General features: G+C 53.2%; 1 protein-coding gene across 1 annotated transcript; it reads left to right on the top strand.

Moving 5' to 3' along the window:
- The first annotated feature begins 230 nt into the window (after positions 1–230).
- Positions 231–13,243, top strand: LOC147414660 (coiled-coil domain-containing protein 40-like). Its single transcript, XM_086472024.1, has 18 exons — positions 231–249; positions 516–632; positions 2,017–2,204; positions 2,727–2,810; positions 2,899–3,118; positions 3,953–4,107; positions 4,932–5,054; positions 5,452–5,573; positions 6,296–6,539; positions 6,647–6,829; positions 8,070–8,315; positions 9,056–9,269; positions 9,820–9,989; positions 10,114–10,205; positions 10,808–10,928; positions 11,592–11,780; positions 11,992–12,150; positions 12,911–13,243. The coding sequence occupies exons 1-18, from the start codon at positions 231–233 to the stop codon at positions 13,154–13,156; spliced, it is 2,892 nt and encodes a 963-aa protein (XP_086328150.1). The 3' UTR covers positions 13,157–13,243.
- Positions 13,244–20,143: the final 6,900 nt, after the last annotated feature.

Genomic DNA, 20,143 nt, shown 5'->3' with positions numbered 1-20,143 from the left:
CCCGCACCGGGGCTGGCGCCGCCAGGGCGGCCGGGACGCCGCGGGCCCCCCCCGGGCCCGGCGGGCTGAGGTAGTGCGGGCCGAGCGCCCCCCCCACAGCCCCCCCCATCTCCACGAGCCGAGGTGGTGCGGCCCGCGTTCCCCCCCCCTCCACGGGCTGAGGTGGTGCGGCCCGGAGCGCTCACGTGACCGGGTGTTGCTGCGTCGCCTGGCAACGGGAACACGGGAACATGGCGCAGACGGCGGCGGGTGAGTGCGGGGCTGGGCCGCGGCCGGGCCTTGAACCGCCCGGCCCTCGGCCGCCCGGCCTCCCCGGCCCCGCGGGTGCCCGTGCCCAGCCCCGCGGCGGCCTGCAGCTGGCGGGCCCCGGGGAGCCGGGCTGGTTCTCACTCTTCCCTCCGCTCTGGTTGCAGGCACAGGCCATCCCCAGCCCAGCAATATGGAGGAGGCCGCCGGTGGCGCAGCAGAGGGCTCTGGGGTGGAATCCGGCTCCGCTGCGCGGGATATCGTCCGAGTTCCGTCGCTGCTTGCTACGGAGGTGATTTCCTTCAGAACGTTCGCGGGGCAGCATGGTGTTCCTACGCTCTCCTTGCAGAGTGATGGCTTCGTGGAAGCAGTTTCGATAGGGAGAAGTAAAACAAGGGAGCGGTTGTTGAAGTCTTGCCCTGCCTATTAAAAAAAAACAAGTTAAGTGTAGTTGTAGTTCTGTGTGTCAGCAGCGTCCTGAAGCATGTGCTTCTCACTCAGCTCCCAGATGGCTGTAGGCATGTTAAACGGGAGGTTGCCCCCATCTCACAGACACACGTACGGGGGCTGTGTTCGAGGTTGGTGGTGATAAGTTTTTTTTGTCTGTTGGTACTGCACGATATTTGAATTTGGCAAATGATGGTACGGGATAAAACGGTGTCTCTTTAAAAAGAAGATAATAGTTTGGCTACGCGTAGCACCAGCTGGAGGACTAAAATCCCTAAGGGCATTTTTTTAAAAAATAGACGTGAGCCAGAGACACATCTGAAATTAAAAGTGGTGTGTAGAATTTTTGTCAGGATCTTTACCGTCTTCATGCTGCCTGGGTGACTGTTTTTGTGAACGAGATTAAACTTCAAAATTAAACTCCCATGACAAAAAGCAGTTGTTACAGCACCGTAGCATGAGCATTAAACCAAATGCACAGCCTGCTGTAACGCTGCTATTCTGCTTTTTGCCTGCGTGTGTGCTAGGCAGTAGAGGCAGAGAATGGGAGCGACAGTGAAGAAGAAGGGTCCGTTCCTCTGCAGGACCAAAAAGAGACATTTCCAGCAGCAGAAAGAGGAGCTACAGAGCTGTTTGTTAGTTCTGCAGAGGTGAGACACTAATAACACACACAATCTTATTCACAGAAGGCATGGCCGGTATTTGTAACTTCAAATTCTCCTGGGGCGGTTTTGTTGCTGCCAACACAAACCTGACCAGAACTGAACAGAGAGAAGCTAACTGGTCAGGCACAAAGTCTACAAAAGCTGTGACAGAGCTGAAGAGGTTCCTCTGTTGTGCTGCATGTGGGTAAAGGTGGTGTTTTGATCGGCAGAGGCACAGCTTTGCCAGTGTATCTGTGGGCTGAGTTTAGAACAGATTGTCAGGGCAGACTGAAAAGCTGTTTCAGGTGGTGGATTTTACGTTTCAGAAAAAATCCCCTGAGACTTTCTTGGACAAAGTCGAATTAGACAGTTGTCCTCCTGCGTTGGGTGACATGGAGCAGCCAGTAACCGAGAGAGAAAACCCTCCCCTTCCTTCAGGAGCTCCTCAGCAGGTGTCTGCGTGGTCAGCGGAGCGGAACAGCTGCACAGAGTCAGGTATCCTTCAGTCCCTTGCTAACAGTACAACACTCCATACCACCCGTCAAGCACAGTTTCTAGTTTTCTCCCTTTCTCGTCATTGTTAGTCCAACTGGAGGCACAACGCTTTGAAATCTAAGCATTTTCTTTGTCTTTTTCTTCTCTTTTTTTTTTTTTTTTTTTCTTGGGGGGTGGGGTCCAGGTGACATTGGAGAACCCACTTCTCTCTGCTCAGAGACTGCCTTTGAGCAGTTGGATCAGCTCACCAGTGAGCATGGTGACCAAAGGCGGGAACAGGCATGCCAGCAGCGTGGAGCTGAGGGGCACGAAATGAGTGGAAGTGAAGAAACCGTAGAAGAAACAGAGCTGGTTGTCTTGGATCTAGAACATGTGAGAAGTCCTCCAATCTTGTCGTTCTTCTTCGCAGACCTGCTGTTTTTATTTGTATGAAATACACAAGGTAGATTGTCAGCAGCGGCTCAGCCATAGGCTGAAACCACGTGTTTAAAACAGGCTTTTGCAGAAGTACTGACTCCTGAGCGTGTCTGCTCCCTCAGGGTTAACCCCAAACGGGAGGCTCAGGAGGGAGCCGTGTAGTGGGTAAATCTGATACTCCTCAGTGCTCCTGAAAGAGAAGTACTGTCAGCAAGACCGAGCGGATGGGCTCTCAGAGGCAGCTCTTCTGATGTGTTTCTGACTTTCAGATATCCTCAGTAGTGGCTTTCTGCTGTCAACAAATACCCACTATGTAACTCCTCTCACTCATTACAGTGAGCGTAGCTAAAGGAAGAATGCAAGGGTCTGTGGCAGAAAATACGCTGTGTTATTTAACAGCGGGGGTAGCAGTAAGGTTTCTTCATAATTTCTTTACACGAGTACGTTGACTTGTATCAATGTCATACTTCTTGACAGCCTCTGATGAGAAGATTCCAGGCTGCCCTGAAGAGTCACCTCACTAAGCAGATGGAAAAAGTGAGCCTAGAGCTTCAGGAACTGGTACGTGGCATTCTTACTTTGCCTTCCCGCAGCAGCCCACCCCTGCCCGAGCTGAAGCCAGGTAACTGGTTTCCTCTTGTGTTTGCAGAGGGCAGCAGCGAAGAAGGGGCAAGCAGAGAGGGAAGAGCTTGGGCTGGTTCTTTACGAAGCGCAGCAGCAGCTGGCCCGCCTGCAGCTGGAACTGGAGAAGAGCCACGACCGCCGTTCTCAGGTGGCCATAGCACGTCAGCAGCTGGAGGAGGAGCTGGAGGGCCTCAGGCTTACTTACAAGCAAATGTGTCAGAACACACACGATGAACGCCAGAAAGGTGACCGAGGCAGCCCTTGCCAGGTTTCCTGGCTCTAGTACTGTGTGGAGAAAGGGATTTATTTGAATCCAAGTCAAGCATTGGATTGAAAAATACAGTAACATTGATCAGGAATCAGGCACTCGCTGAAACCTTTCACAGGTATTCCTGGTTGTTTCTAAGACCGTGTGGCTACCTTGTACTTCTAAGAAGGTCTTTAGGACTAAAACTGTTCCGGGCAGATGGGCTGCTCTGTGACTTAGAAGGAGGAAGATCCTGTCGCTCTGTTACGTTTGCCTGTGTCTCTGTAAGGGTGTGACGAGATCGCAAAGGTCGTGGGTCGTGAGGGGCACGCGGGAGCCTGAGAGTGCCATCCGTGTGGGAACCCGTCCCAGCCAAAGAAATGGACTTGACTCATGCTGGTTGTGCTGCAGGCCTGTGGGTAGGGGACAGGAAAACAACTGTGATGGCGAGGGTAGCTCAGCGTAGGATAAACTGCCTAGAAAGGTTTGGCAGGTTGCTGAAAAAAATAGAGAAGCGTTCAACAGACTGAGAAAGAGACAGTTCTGTTTTGGGGCAGAGGAGTGGAGTCACAGCCTCCTGAGGCCGCCCCTTCTTTGATCTCCTGGGCTTCTGAGTGCTGGGAAGCAATGAATTGCTTACCAAGATATTAGCTGTGCTTGTGGAGCTGTACTCCAAAGCCGATGCAAATTCACATTTCAGGGGGCCTGATTTGGCTGGTCAGTGTGCGAATTTGGCTTTGGGTGCTTCTGTGTTTCTTTCCCTTTTACCTCTGTTTAAAGTGTGTCTTACAAACATACTTTTCTGTAAATATTTTTCCCCCTGCCTCCCCAGTCTCTGCAATGCAGATCCAGGTTGAAAACTTGGCCTTGCACCTCTTCTACGTGCAGAACACGGACCATATGCACCATAATATTTTACTAACGAAACGGTCGACAAAGAGGGCTGAGCTGGAGAAGGCCCAAGCTGACGTGGAAAAGAAAAAACAGGTATCAAGTAAAACTCTCTTCTTTCAAATAAATAAATGAATTCAGGTGACAGCTAGTGGCGAGTCTCGGAGGACGTGCTGCCTTGGCAGAAGGAAGGCTGTAGTGAATATACAGACACCATGGAAGGTGCGTGGGGATATTTTCCCCAAATAATTGAAAATGAGAAGAATCCCCACCACCAAGATAGTGGCATGTACTGAACAGAATTTTTTTATGAGCCTTATAATAGGAAGTAGTAATCAGTAGTGATCACTCTTCACGCAGGCAACGGGGGTGTGGGGGCAGAAAGATATTTAGCAAAGAAGTATCATATGTTGAAGTCTGGAGAATTGCTCTGAGTCCCAAGGAAGAGCGAACTTGGAAGGTGAACTGAGCGGTCGGTGTGCTGGAGCTCCCTCTGCTGCCTCCTGCTTGCAGCAGGACACCAACTAATTACTGTTGATGCAGAATTGCGGGCAAACGGTTGAGATGGAATGGGTTTAGATGGTTTTTAACCAAGGATTTTAAACCATAAATTATCAAGATTCCCAGCTGCTGGAGAGGTGGCGCAATGTAACCCATGCTGGCAGGGATGAATGCTGCTTCAGATCTGAAGGACCAATTTCCTACTGTGGGTGGAACGATAAAAACCAGCAAAGAAGGTTTTGTTCTCTTGAAAATTGTCACTGCTGCATTCAGGAGTCGTTTGGATAGGAATGGAAGAGTTTCAGTAGGAATCAAAGCTAACTGAATTCATTTTCAGCCCAAGTTATTGCTGTAGAATTTAGTTGGTTAAGCCTGAGATTATGTTACTCATCCTGAGCTGTTTGGCTCTGCCTCTCTAGGATCTTCTGGTAGACCGCTTGACCCGGAAAGCCTACGAGCTGCAGGAACAGATTGCTCTGTTCGAAGCTCAGTTTGTGGCTCAGGCAGAGGACACAAAAGTAACTCGGCAAGCAGCAAATGAGGTAGGAGAATGCTTTTTTTTTGCTTCTGGTTAATATTTCCCTCTGGAAGGACCGACCCCGTTGGCTCATGCTCACGTGGTAGCTACAGTGTAGGACAGAGTTGTATGATCAGTTCCTGTTTGGAGGAATGAAGACTTTTTTGTTTTGGTTTGTTTTGTCTTTCCCTTTGTCCTCAAGAATTGCCTATAAATCACTTCCTCCCCCACCCTCTCTGCATTTTTTTCCTTGCAGACCTATGCTCTGTGGTCGGGGGTGACCATAAACCAGAGGCACGTTAGCTGAAGCTGTTCCTGCCCAGCGTATTATGAACACACACCAAAAAAAAGGCATTGTAACGTGAATTTGGTTTCCCAGCCTAGTATAGATTTATCCTGTCTACACATCCTCTCTCCCCCAGGCTTGTATGGAGGTTCAGGCTATTAACATGGAGAAAAAGCGACTGATGAACCACTGGAATAGCAGCTTGGCGGGAATGAAGCAGAGAGATGAGGCCTATATCGCCACCCAAGCGCTGCTGAGGTACGGTATCTGAGAACAGTCCCAGGAGAGACCTCACACGGGTTGGACGGGAGGGCTGCTGAAAGGGGCAGTGCGTCTCCAGTTTATTGCTGCGCGTGCAGGATATGTCAAGCAGAACAAGTTTGCTGCTCTGAAGCACGTAGTAAGGTTAAAGGATAGGAAGCACAGTTCTTCGTCACTATTCTGTATCCAAAACACAACTCTCCCCCCAAATGTGTGGGGTTTTTAAAGCTGTTTAGAGTTTTTCTGTTCATATTTTAGTCCTTTAGAAGAGTTCCTTCACCTTTGCAACATCTCTCAATCCAAAGAGCTAGACTTCAAGAGGGATTTTACCTGTCGCTCTCAGTTAGGGTTTTGTGATGCCTTCAGAAATCATCAGGAAAACCGTCCTGTTGTTGCCAAAGGAAGCACTTATTTGCTCTGGAGTCAGCCTGGCTGATTCCCTGCAATGTGCTTTGATGGTGGCATCCTGGTAAGAGTGGGGGGTGGGGACAGGACTGAAAGCGGGAATTAATTTTCCTACGTACGTTTGCTTTTCAGTCTTCTGTCTCCATCCATCTTCTGATGACTCTGCACTGTCACAGCAGGGTGGCCTTTGTAAAGATCTTCCTCCTTGGTCTGTTGTCGCTGCAGTAGCGTGTTTGAAAAGAGGAATTTGTAGATGACTGTTCAGCGCGTGAGTCTACCCCTGTGGTGATTTTCCATCCTCTTTGCCTCTCCAGCAAGTACAGACATGACCTCAAGTCCCTAGAAACGGACATCCATGGCTGTAGGAAGTCAATCAGGAAGGAGGAGGAGAAGAATGAGTTGCTTGTCGCCATCCTGAGCCGTTCACAGAACGATGCCAACATGACAAAGAAGCTGATTGCCCAGTGCCTTTCCAGGCAGGAGGCCTTGAAGGTGGAATCTGGCACCTACGCTCGCGTTCTCCACGAGACAGAGCAGGCCCTCAACAGGACCAGGATGGTGAGGAGAGTTACTTGGAAGAAGAACCTTTCAAATCAGACACAGATGTTTAATCCCCTTCCCCAAACAGTTGTAGTGACCCTGTCTCCTGTCTTTCCTGCGTTTAGGATCAAGCTGCTTGTCTGAATCAGTTGCTGTCCATCAGTAAGGACATAGAGAAAGGAACTGATGCCAAAGTGCAGATGGAGAACGAAATCATGGCAAAGCTTCAGGACCAGATGGTGTCCAGCAAAGCCACAAAGCACTTCTCGCAGCTGGCTGCAAAGCTCCGTAGGAGAAAAACAGACCTGGTGTGTTATCTCTTCCGTTTGGGAGGGCGGGGGAAGGAAACCGCCCTGAGCGGTGTTTCTCAAGTGTGTTTTGTCCGCGCCTTCCTTCTGCTTTTCAGATCTGCAGTTGAAGGTCTGCTGAGTTTGTGACTTCAGTTTGGTTCTTCCAGTGCTCTTATTGCGGGATTCTGGTGTACGCGAGAGGGTTTGGCCAAAAAGGCCTTGACACATAATGTACTGTTCTTTCTTTACTTAAAAAACGGGACAGAACGATGAATTCTGGGAGTTTTTACCATAAAGTAGTACCAGTTCTTATGTATTGGAGGAAGACAGTGGATATGTAGTACTGCTGTACTCCACATTGAACTAACCTGTATCTCTGTCCGGCATCATGGAATGCGATACAGGCCTGCTCTCGTTCCTGAGTGAGGATTACAGCCCAAGGAACAATCGAACCAGACCCACAGTTCTTTGTGGCACGATCAGTTGCTCTCTTTGGGAGTGTGTAACTGGAACAGATAGAAAAACGAGAAGATCCAGCGTAGTGTTTGTGGTGTTGAGTTGTGTGGGCTGGCACTAACAAGGCACCCACACCTCTGTATTTCTGCGGGTTACTTCAGCCTGGCCCTGGGATTTTTAAATCGGGGGCATTATCTTGAGCAAGAGGAAGAGTTCCAGGGCTGGCTTCCGTTGTGAGAGAGGGGCCCCCCGCCCCCTTCCCACAGGCACACCAACAAGCGGACACTCGCGTTGTCTCCCATCAGCACCTGCGGTGCACGGCTGGATGTAGCCAGAGAGTCGTGGCCGCTGGCGGCGCGGGGGCAGCAGAAGTCACCCGGCTGCATTCGCGCTGCGCTCAACAGGCACCCGCCTTTCTGGCTGCTGCGGTGGTGGTTCGGTGAGGGACGTGTTTGTCGGGTGTGGTGGAGAATGTCCTGCTCCGGTGAGCCGGGCAGCTGGAGACACCCAGGCAGGGCAGGTAACTGCAGAGGTGATGAGCGCGGCCTCTTAAAGGCTTTGGGATGTTTGGGCTCCTTCATGCTCTTCAGCAGCCTTATGGCAGAGGTAAATGTTGGTATCTCCGTCAGGAGATGGAGAAACAAAGGTACAGAGCGGGTAAGTGGCTGGCTCGCAGCTTGTGGCACAGACCTGGGAGGAGAATCTAAATCCCCTGACTCCTGTGCCTCGGGAAGCGGGCGTTCCAAATCAATGGGCTGCTGCTGGTGACAGTAATTTGTTTTCTGTCTGTTGACGTTCCTAGGAGCTGCATTTTTCCAAGGTTGAGAATGATGTGGCCCAGGTTATTCTGAATGCAACTCATAGCAGCTGCAGGCTGACAGTTCTCCAAAACACACTTTGTCAGCTGGACAAGGAAGTAAAAAATACCCGTGACCTGATCAGCTGCAGGGAAAGCGAGATTGCAAGGTGCAGTCTCCTGACCGAGAACAGGCAAGCGGTGCTCAGCCAGTACAACAAGAGGTTGGAGAAGATTCTTGCGCGGCAGGGGGTATGTACATTCCCATTTCAGTCCCAGGCTTGATTTTATTCTTTGTGGTGACCACAGGTGCCCCTGATAAATGTAACTGTGTAAGTGCTGAGTAGTTAAAACTTTCAGGCATCAGTATAGAGGTTTAAAAGCTGCACTAGTTAATGTAAATGTTTACGTCTGTCAAACAGCTCTTAGTGCACGGGGGGAGGAGCTGGCATGAGGGAATTGTGAAATGAGGGTGTGCCCAGCACAGATTTCTGCAGGGAGTTGTCTGCGCCCGATGAAAACGTTGAATGACATCAATACTCTGGGAGTAACTAGGGTCTCATCAGAAAACCTGCAAATCCTGACAAGGGGCGAATGGAGCAGGCGGGGTGATGTAGATCACTTGGTGCTTGGCCCCATTCAGCTGATAGATACCCAGGTCTGCCCCTGGCACCGTGAGCTGCAAGACCTTTATAGAGCCCAATGCAAGAATGAGTGCTGTGGCAGACTCTTGGACACCCAGATGTGCCTGTTGTAGGAGCTTAGGAGGCCCCTCTCGCCCCAGAGCCTGAGAGCTGTTCGGGCTTCCCTTGCATTTGTTCCCGTGAGGTCAGGAATGATTGGTCCCATCCAGCTCCTGGGAAATAGAGGCACAAAGGAAGTAACAGTAGTGCTGAAGTATTCGGTAGGCATCTCAGCAGCTGGACCGGCCTTCTGCAAAAAGTGCTTCAGCAGCTTCTGCCTGATTAATCCCCAACCTTGCCCTCATCCAGGGTCAAGAACTGGGGCCACTGGAAATGGAGATCAACAAGCTGTCCAAGCAGATAGAAGAATATCACTCTGAGGTGATGACGCTACAAAAGCACTGGCTCAATCAGCAGCAAGAGCTGGTCAAGTTAACACACCAACGGGAGGAACAAGTAGCCTCCCTGGACACGTTAAAGAAACGGATCACAGTAATGCAGCAGAAGAAAGTGCGCAGGGAAAGTAGGTCATTCCCCAACTCTTTTTAAAACGTTCAGCTGTGAATGGAGGAAAAAGGGAGCGAGGGCTTACGGACGGGTGAGCCAGACCTTCACCAGAGAATGCGCCGTGCTCCTACGTCCGTGTGAGCAGTAACGCAGGCGGCCCCAGCGCTGCTCTGGGGCTACGAGCCAGGCACCTCTGCTGCTCTGCCTGGCGTTATTCCCTGTCCCGACTGATCCCGCTGCCTTAACGGGCACAACCGAACCGAAGTGGCCGTGTCACGTGCTACACTTCTTAAATAACGTTTGCAAGTAGTTGGTGGGTAAATGTCCCCACCACGATGGCGCTTCCCTTGGCTCAAACCAGCTCTTTTCCACAGCAGTCTCCTTCAAAACCGTATTTGGGTTTTGGGCTTGTGGAAAAACGGTTTGGCTGGGTACGTGGGACGCAGGTGGCTCTGCAGGCAGCGTTGTCTGGTCTGATGGCAGTCTGTCACGCCTTGCCTGTGTTCCACCTGCTGCTTGTGGGAATTTTAAGACTTTTTTTTTTTTTTTTTTCTGTTCACCTGTAGATGAAATTCAGCAGGAAACAAAAGAGCAGAAAGACATCGAACGTCACATGAGGAACATGTCCAATGACTTGATAAAGCTGAATGTGTTGATCAACAAGAACAGCAGCAGCTTCGAGGAGCTGCAATATGGCAACACGATCACCGAGAACGAGTTTGTGCGCTCTCTCAAGGTACAGACATCTCATTTCCAGGTCTCAGCCTCCCGTGCAGATCGGAGGCAGACAGTGACCATGTAAATCTTTCTTAGTCTGACCACGTTGTGTTGTCTGACAATGTTATGCTTCCCAAACCTAGGCAGCAGAAAAAGAGTCGGTTGAGATGCAGGAGAAGCACAGTCAGCTGACTGAGGAGAAGGAAAGACTCCTAAACAGCCTGGTGGAAGCAGAGTAGGTACCAGAGAGGTTCTTGCTTTGTGCCACCCTCTTTGAATGTAGGTGTCCATGTCACCTTTCCTCTCTGCTCATCGAACTGAACCAGCAACAGCAAATGTGCTTCTGTCCTTCTCGGAGAAGATGAAAGGAGTTTCATGGATTTTTGGGCGCAGAAGCTGAAAGGTGCTTTAGCTGTCTCTGCAAGCAGCGAGAGCCGTGAGGATGTCGGCTTTAACAGTTCCAGCAGGCTCGTGCTGGACGTTGCTGAGATCTGTATGGGGTGACTCTGCCTGCGCTCTCCTCCGCCAGTCACTCGGAGCGAGCGTGCTGCGCTGGGCAGCTCACTGGGGTCCACCAGCCCCCGGCAGCCTGGGCACGCTTGTTGTTAGTCACCGTGCCACCACCGTGCCACGTTGTGGATGGCGGAGCTCCCTGTCTGGTTCCACGCTGCTCCTGGCTGCCCTTTTACGTGTCCCACGTGCAAACCCTCAGGTTCTGCTGCACCTTCAGCTCCATGTTCAGGACTGAGCTCGGGAGCGTGCTGCCACGCGTGCACAGGGAGCGAGCGTCCTCTCGGGCGCTGACAAAGGTGCCGCTTTCCCTTTCTGTCACTGAAGGCATCAAATCCTGCTGTGGGAGAAGAAGATCCAGCTGACGAGAGAGATGCGTGCGGCGGTGGAGTCTGAGTCAGGGCACGGCGAGCTCCACGCCATGAGAACAGAGATTCACAGGATGCAGGTGAGCCCCGGGGGAGGAGCACTGGGGAGGGGAAGCTGCACACGATGGATTCAGCTTCGGCGTTGCTGAAGGCAGGAGATGAGAAACGGGCTGGGGAAGCAGCATTGCCAGGCCACAGCAATGTTGGAAATCGTACACCCTCCAGCTGGGCCGAATGAAATACATCCAGCGTGCGTGCTCTTCGTGCCTTCCTTGCGCCTGCCGTGTAATGGGCTGCAGCAGAGTCTAGAGACACCTGAGAAATCTATTTAAAACATAATATGTTTGCCACCTTATGCCGTGACCCCAATTTATAAGCAAAGGAATGTTGATGACTAAATATTGCATCATCTTAATCACTGGTTAGGGAAGCCTTCTGTCTTCTGGCAAAGCAACTCTTCCCTTTTGTTCCCAGGTTACTTTACTCTTCTGCTTTTCCTATTGCTAAGGAGTTCCAGTGAAACCTTTTGAAGATTACTTTAGACGAGTTGATAATCCAGCCCTTTGCTTTCCAGATCCACACAGGGCAAGCCGGGTTTGGGTTTAGAGCAAATTTGGCTTGCCAACGCTCACGTGTCACGTATGTCTGGTTTATGTGGAGGGGATGTGCCGCACAGAATCGGTTCGGTGCCGTTTGTGAACATTTGTTACTTTCAGCCTATTTCATATCTTGACACACGGCAGGTCCGCTATGGCCAGCTGATGAAGCAGCAGGAGAAGATGATTCGTGATATGGAGGCATCTGTTTCTCGCAGAGAGGTGATAGCGCTTTGTGGAGAGGGTCAGAACAAAAGAGACAAGAAGCTTGTCCCCAAGAGCGTCTTCCACTGCAAGAAACAGGAGCTGAGAAAGAAGATCAGCAAAGCCCAGAAGGTGAGCGAGCAGAGCAGGGCTGCAGGAGTTCACCGGGGCTGTAAGGAGCACCAGGGTGGGCTGAGCGCAGACACGCGGGGTGTCGGGACACAGACGGGACAGGCTTTGGAGGCTCCTTAAAAAACCCCACAGGAGAGTTCTGGGGAGATGGCTGGGAGTGCAGCTGGACGAAGAACCACACTCTGCCCTTTCCTTCTCTTCCGTTTGCCAGAACGTTCAGGACTGCAACGCAACCCTCCTGGAGCTGGAGAGCGCCCAGGCGTCCCTCGGTGCCGCCTTCTCGGAAAAGCAGCGAGAACTGCGCAGGCTGGAGGCTGAGTGCGACGGCCTCGATGCAGACGCAGAAGCTCGTCGGAACAGGAAGCGACGGGTGAGCGGCTCCGCTCCCTGGAGCTCGCGAGCCCAACGGGACCGGCTGCTTTCTCCTGGTGCCGGCTCCCCATCTCCCTGTCTCGCCACCATCCTGAACTGAGTGTGCTTGGCATTTTAGCGGCACTTTAAGTTAACTGAGCACACCTTGAGGGCTCATGGGGGTCCTGAATTGGGGCTGCAGTTGTACTCTTAGCGAGGCAGCATTCACCTGGAGACATCAGCCTGAAGGACATGGTTTGTGTCTTGAAAATACCCGGTCACAGCTCTCCTCTGTGAGCGCTTTCTGGCTGCTCATATGTTACAGATTTGAGAGCCAGCTGAAGGTCTTGAATGGCCTCCTGCAAAGGTTGTAAGTTGGTCAAACTCTGTCCTGGCGAGGGTTGCCCTGTGCATGCAGGTATTTCTCTGGTTTATGGAATTCTGTGATGAACATTTAATTTATTTTTTTTTTTTCTATTAGCTGACGTGTAGATGTGGTGCTTAGGGACACGGTTTAATGGTGGACTTGGCAGCGTTAGGTTCATGGTTGGACTCAATGATCTTAAAGGTCTCTTCCAACCTAACCACTTCTCTGGCTGTACCCGTTAGCAGCTGTTCTGCCGCTACAAGGGGGACTTGATAGCCCTGTCCCTCTTCAGAAGCCCTTCCCTTTCAGAATGTGATGGTTCCAGTACCGGTGACAAAAGTCACCTGCCTTTCTTAGTGCTTTTCTCTCTGCGGCCTGCTGTCAAAGCAATTTCTGTTGTTGCTTTCCTCAGAACCTTTTGGAGATCGTGTCCTACCAGACTCGCCGGAAGCACCTGCAGGCGCTGAAGGAAGGGACGTACACTCCCCTGTGCCGCACGGAGCAAGCCTGGAGAAATGAGCACCAGAAACTGCGCCACCGGCTCCAGACCATCGATGCCATCGTCCAGCAGATCCAGCAGGACCATCCCCAGCACTACCGGACTCTCCAGTGGCTCAGACAGTGCTTGGGCTCCAGGCTGGGCTCGCAGGAAGCCTGACTGCCACGAACCCCATCCATGTAACCCTCAGCTCTTGTTCTGCTGGAGCCTGCAGGCTTTGTAAATAAACAAATATCTAAACACTAAGTCTGTGTAGCAGGTAGTGGTCACGAAAGCTGTAGCAGTGCAACTGATTTTTGTTTCCTTGGCTGCACAAGGGTGGCTTCATCCCTCCCCCTGGCCTGGGGCGCTGGGGGCAGCCGCCCTCTTCCCCTCCGGGCCCCCCCTCTCTCACCGCCTTTCCCTGCAGCTCCGGGAGGCGGAAGGCCCCGGCCCCGGCGGGGGAAGGCGCCCGCCCGCTCCCGGGGCCGGTCCCGCCCCGCAGACGCCTCCGTGCCGTGGGGCCGGTCCCGCCGCGCCTGCTGGGAGGCCGGGCCGGGCCGGCGGGGCCATGGCGGGGCCGGGGCTCCCGGCCGCGCTGCTGCTGCTGGCGCTGCTGGGCTCCGCCGCGGCGGGCAGCCCCGGGGCCGCCGGCTGCCAGGTGCCCCCGGGCGAACGCTTCGACTGCGGCCCCGAGCGGCTGCTGTCGCGGGCGGACTGCGAGGAGCGGGGCTGCTGCTACGCACCCGCCGGCTCCGGCTCCAGCCCCGGCTCCAGCCCCGGCTCCGGCTCCAGCCCCGGCTCCAGCCCCGGCTCCAGCCCCGGCCCGCCCTGGTGCTTCTTCCCCAGCGGCTACCGGAGCTACCGGGCGGAGAACCTGACGGCCACCGCCACCGGCTCCGCCACCCGGCTCCGCCGCGTCGCCGCCAGCTTCCTGCCGGGGGCCGTGGGCAGCTGGCGGCTGGACGTGGCGCTGGAGACCCCCACCCGCCTCCGCTTCACGGTGCGAGCCGGCCCCGGGACCGGTGCCCCGGTGCTCCGGCCCCCCCCGCTGACACCCCCCCCCTCCCTTCTGTCCCCGCAGCTGTGGGACCCGGCCCGGCAGCGGTACGAGGTGCCCCTGGCCACGCCGCGGGCGAGCGGCCGAGCCGCCTCCCCGCTCTACGGGCTGCAGATCAACCAGGATCCCTTCGGCCTCGTCGTCTGCCGGCAGCGCGACGGGCAGGTCCTGTAAGTGCCCGTCCTGCCCCGAGCCTTCCCGAAGGGATTCGGTCTGGAAGCGGGTCCTGGCCCCAACCCCAGCGGTGCGTGGGACGGAGCAGGGATGCGGCAGGGGATGGCGGTGACAGCAGCGGGGTGGCGGTCAGCGGCTGCGGGGGCTTTGCTTTGAGCCCCTCTGCGGTTCGGTGCCTGGGAAGGGAAGCAGGAGTCCCAGAGATCAGTCGAAACCCGGCTGCTGGGCACCGCTGGGGCTGTTTGCCGGAGTCTCCCTTTCTCTCCGGCAGGCCGAACACCACCGTTGCGCCCCTCTTCTTCGCAGACCAGTTCCTGCAGATCTCCACCTCTTTGCCCTCCCATTTCATTTCTGGGCTGGGGGAGCACCAGACGCCGCTGGTCCTCGACACGGCGTGGACCAGGGTCACCCTCTGGAATCGGGATATGGCGCCTGTGGTACGGAGCGGGGCTGAGGGAGAGGGAGGTGGCTCATCTGCGCTTGTGGGGGTGGCCCTGCAACCTCTGACATCTTGTTTGGGGCTGGGGAAAGGCATCGGTGGCTGTGGAGCTCTGGGACCTGGCCTCAGCCCTGGGCAAGCCCGTGGGACCGTTGTCCCCAAGTCAGGCTTTGTCCCCCCTGGGGCTCTTGTTTGGCTCAGAAGCCGCTTTCCTTGACACGGTCCAGGGCTCTTGTTTGGGGCAGAGCTCTGCTGACTCAGGCAGTGTCTGGGGCTGCAAGCCCTGGCTTTGCACCCCGAGCCGTGACGGTGCTTCTGGCCAGTGGCAGGCAGGTGGGGGGGTGGGTGCTGTGCTGGGGCCTCCAACGGAGCCTCACCCGCACTGCGCTGTGCTCTACTCCAGCCCCAGGTCAACCTCTACGGCTCCCACCCTTTCTACCTGGTGATGGAGGACAGCGGTTCGGCTCACGGCGTCTTTCTGCTGAACAGCAACGCGATGGGTGAGTCCCACGGAGGTGCTGGGCATGGGCTTGGCCCACGTCCCCATCCTCAGCTTGTTCCTCCGGCGCTCGTGCTTCGCCAGATGTGCTCCTGCAGCCCAGCCCGGCCCTGACCTGGCGCACAACGGGCGGGATCCTGGACTTCTACGTCTTCCTGGGCCCTGACCCCAAGAGCGTGGTGCGGCAGTACCTGGACGTCATCGGTAGGGCCGAGCCGCGGGCGGGGGGCACAGGTGCTCCTGGGATGGCTCTGCCGGGATGCTGCGTGGCCCGTCTGAGGTGAGGGCTGGGGCTGCCCCTGAGGTGAGCGAGGCCCTTGGGTGGGTGACGGGGTGTCTCCTGCCTGCTGGCTGCCCGGGGGTGGTGGGTGGGAGCTCCAAGCCGGAGCTGGGCCGGCTGGGGCATCCCCGGGGGTGACCTGAGGGCTGGGCAGGCGAAGGAGAAGGAGACAGACCCCCCAGCACAGGCACTGGGCACCCCGACTCCCAGAGCCCCCCTGATCCCCCCCCAGCCCCGCTCCCCCCCTGCAGCTGCCCTGTCCCCAGCCCCTCCCCTGAGGCCAGTCCCGCAGCCCCAGGCTGCCCCGCGGCCTGTCCTGGCAGCGGCGAGCGGGGCCTCGGGCAGGCCCAGGGCTCTGTTAAACCAGGGGCCTTCAGCAGCAGTGCGGGGAAGGAGCGGGGTCTGCAGGAGCGGCTGCAGCAGGAGGGGCTCCGGCCTGGGGCCGGCTGTGACAGTCACGGTTCTTTCCCTCTGCCAGAGGCCGTGCCAGGGCTCAGTGGTCTGTTCCTGCCCTGGGGATGTCGTCAGCTGCATCCAGCTCAGGCTGAAGCTGAAGAGATGGGCAAAAGGAAAAGCGTCTGGAGAAGGACACGAAGGGGATCCGGCTGCAAGCTGCCCCCAGCTGCAGACAAGAGACAGCCGGCCTCTCGGCGTGAGGAAGGGTCCCTGTGAGTAGTCCTGAGCAGAGCTGGTCACCAACATGCACTGCGGGGTCTGTGTGCGTAACCAAAGCACGGTATAGCCGTGGGGGCGGGGGGTGTGTGTGTGTGTGCGCAGTGAGGCTGTGTATGTAGGAAGCCTCATATTGTAAGAGCTGAGAGAGGCAGAGACAGAAGAGTCTGAAGAGTAAAATCCTCCCAGCAGCACCAAGAGCGGGAGCTGCAGTGAGTCCTGGGCCCTTGCGTTATACTCAGATCTGAATTTTGATTTCATTGGTAATTAATTGTTTTGAATGAACAACTAACGTCTTATAGTTAATTCTTTCCTGATTCAATTAATTTACATTATGGTAAGGAGTAGACAAAACCTCACTTATGCTAAGAGACAGCAGATGCAGGCCTTAGGAAGATGGCCAAAGCTGAAGCTGCTGTGGATTGGGAAACTGTACAGAACACAGAACGAGGAGGGAGGGAGGCAGGTACAAGGGGTGAAATTGTACCTTCTCAGCTAGTTCTCTTATGTGATGAAACCATCGAAACAAAGGAATGTTGCTGTGAAGACTCTCCCATCCTCCCCATCCTAATTTGTATATCAGAGATTTTGATCAGTAAAATAATGAATGACTAGATTAGGAAAGGACTATTAAGAAAGTTATATAATAGGGCGGACCAATCATTGTAACTGTCAAAATTAATAGCGGGCATAAGATGCATGCTTATGTTAAAATCTGTTAAAGATCATGACTTTGCAGAAAAAGGGTGTAAGATGTTGAATTTTTGATGTAACTTTGAAGCACGTCAGGTGGAGCTGTCCCCGTGCTTCCCAGCGCTGCAATAAAGACGTGCCGGCTTATCTGCAGTTGTGTAGATAAATTTGTCGTGATTGCGACCCTCCGTCCACACTTGGGGCCGTGTCACCCCTCTTGTGCTCCGGGTGCCTCCCTGTGCCTGTGCCCTCCCACCTTCCATCACTGGCGTCACTCTTTTGCTTCCCTGTACCTTTCTTCTTCTGTCTGTTCTCGTACCCTGCTCCCTCTTCGTCCCTCTCTGGTTTCCAAGCCCCTCTCTTGTTCTGCTATTCTACCTGCCCCTTTGGTTTTTCTTGCTCTCCCTCTGTCCTGCTCCCTGCCCCTCTTTTTTCCTTCCTCTGTCTCTGTCCTGCAGCGCATGGCTGGTTTTTTGTTCACTGCCTCTTTGTCCCGATCTGCATCCCTCCTTGTTGTTCACAGTCTCTCTGGCTTCTTGCCTGCGCTGCTTTTTCTCTCTCTGCCTGCATGTCCCACTCCCTGCCCCTGTCCTCCTCTCTCTCCTTCATCGAATTGTAGAATGTATTGGGTTGGAAGCGACCTCTAAAGGCCATCTAGTCCAAACCCCCTACAACAAGCCGGGACATCTCTAACGAGGTCAGGTTGCTCAGAGCCCCATCAGGCCTGACCTTGAATGGCTCCAGGGATGGGACTTCCAGTACCTCTCTGGCAACCTCTTCCAGTGACCCAGCACCCTCATATTAAAGAACTTTTTCCTAATGTCCAACCGAAATCTAGCCTTTTCTAGCTCAAAACCACTACCTCTCATCCTATTGCTACAAACCCTTGCGAATTGTTCTTCCCTGCCTTCTTAGAGGCCCCCTTCAGGTATTGCAAGGTTGCTACCAGGTCCTCCTGGAGCCTTCTCTTCTCCAGGCTGAACAACCCCAACTCTCTCAGCCTGTCTTCATAGGGGTGTCAGACCTTGGTGGCACCAAACTGATCTCAAACAAAGACAACAGGAGTTTGAAGATAAGAGAATGGTAAATGTCTGATTTCCTAGGTCAAGTTAGGAGGGACATCATTTACTTCACTGCAGTTCCTTTGTTGTTGTTTTGTATCTTAAGACCCAGCTTCTTTCCCCAAAGGGGTGCTAGCTTTGTGGAGGTACCACCTAGCACACTTTTCTGTGCAGGACTGGAATTAAACAAATATCCTGACTGTGTTTTTCAGCTCTTTGCAGACTGAGTAAAAGAACCCTGATTTGGGGGATAACAGGACTTACAGTGCTAATACCCCCCCCCCCCCAGCTTTTTGGAAAGCACATAGAAGAAAGTGTGACAAATGAGCTCATAGAGAGGAGGGGGGAAGAAAACCCACCAGATGACTAAGAGCTATGTCTGTAGTTGGATAAAGCTGCTCCGAGAGAGAGAGACATCCATCTTCCCTGCATGGGAGAGTCAGGGCAACGACTAGAAATGAGGAGCTGTAATCAGGTGTCCTTTTTCAACCCCAGTGTTGAAGCTGTCCTTTGAGCATTTCCTAATCCCACTGCAGCTGAAGTGGGTCAGGTACCTCAAAAGCATCTCTTGACTGACCCAGCTGATCTCTGCACTTGTCCACATGTGAAGGGGGAAAATACCCGCTTTGAGTAATGGCCTCATTAATGCCTTTAGCCTTAGGGTCTGGGTATGGACTCTGACAAGCAGGAGGAGTTGAATAGACCTTCTGATGGGTCTCCCCCTGTTGCTGCTAGTGTTTCTGTAGGGATCCTTCATCTGTTAAGTACAGTTCTTGCCTCCGGTCCCACTCCTCTCTCTCTGCTGGTTTCAGCTGGTAGTGAAAAGTCGTGGGTTTTCTCCATTTTTCCCTTTCTAAAGCAAGGGGTTTATGTGTAAAAAAAAAAAAAAACCCACCAAAAACCCCAAAAAACTAATGCTGCCTTTAATTGAATGTTGCCCTGCCCTGTTGGTCCTGTGCTGCTTCTGACTGCAAATGAGCCTCAACACGCAGGACAAGTGGAGGGTGGGAGGTGAAAATGATGCCTTGCTGTAGCTGGAGTTCCAGGGCAGTAACCTGGGCGGCCTCCAAACCAGGTGCCTGGTGTCGTGCTCTGCCTAACGGGGCAGTGAGCTCGCTGAGCCAGATCTGAACACCCTCTACAACCAGAGCTTGGCTTGGGCTGCTTTGTATGCTGACTGGTTTAGATAAAACAGCCGTGTGTACAGCTGAGCCTCTGGACTATAAAAACTGAACACCGTGTTAAGAGCAGGAGGCTCTCCTGGCAACATTCCCCGCAGATTGGTTCATGTTCTCCCACTCTTCCATAAAGAAACCCAAGGTAATACTGAATTTACTGCATGAGCTGTGTTTAACAGACTGCTTTGTTATTTCTCCTTCCACTAGAAGGCCCTTCCAGAATCAGCAACAGCACAGCAAATACATTGAACGAAAAGAAGCCGGTGTTAAACTGTCTTGTTTAGTGTCATCAGGAAGCTGATGGGAATATCCTTAAGTCAAAACTGGTATGGAACTGGAAATGGGTTCAAAACCTCTGCTGTGTGGCCCTTAGTAGGGTTGAAACCTTTTCATTTCCTGGTGATTAGTTCTAGCTGTCCAGAGCAATGCAAATCAGTTGTGTTAAGTTGGTAGCAACTTGGATCTTTTCTTCTATCCCCAAATGTTTTTCAAAAGAGGTAGTTGTGGCTTCTAAATTGGGTCAAGTTATCTAAAAATCATCAGCAGGATTTTTTTTCTCATTTCTGTTAGTGCTGGGTAAAAGAGTAGAAGATGATTTGGAAACCTGTAAGCTGAAGGGTGTTTCCCAATAAGTTTCTTTTTTTGCTTTTGTGGAGTCTTCAGCATTTTATTTTCTCCCACAGTACTTGTAGGCTGCAGAAGCAGCCCCAGAGGCACTATGGAATTACATGTGCAATTAGCTTGGCTCCTGCTAAGGATATAGATTGCCGTCATACTCAGAAGCTGGTTGAAGCGATGAAGCCACGTGGGGTATTTGAAGACGAGGAAGAACTGAATCACAGGTCTAACAAGGCTGTAAAACTTGTTCACCTCTTCATTTTTTTAGGACAAACGGATGAGTTTTCTTTACAGGCTGGTTGTTCCTGGAAAACTGAGTAACTTGGTCAAAGAATGGATGCCAGACCTTGGTGAGAGCAAGGGAAGGATTTTTTATACGTTCTTCTGAAAAGAGCTGAAGCCTTTTGATTTCTTTTCAAGGCCGTACTACTGGGCTTTATGCTAAAGCTCAACTTTTGACTTTCTTCTCAAGTATTGAGTGGAGCCGTTGTAA

This window comes from Leptosomus discolor, chromosome 12 (genome assembly GCF_034619465.1).
Source record: "Leptosomus discolor isolate bLepDis1 chromosome 12, bLepDis1.hap2, whole genome shotgun sequence".
Classification (NCBI taxonomy): domain Eukaryota; kingdom Metazoa; phylum Chordata; class Aves; order Leptosomiformes; family Leptosomidae; genus Leptosomus; species Leptosomus discolor.
The sequence above is the reverse complement of the archived record's forward strand: the minus strand, read 5'-3'. Positions and strand labels throughout refer to the sequence as shown.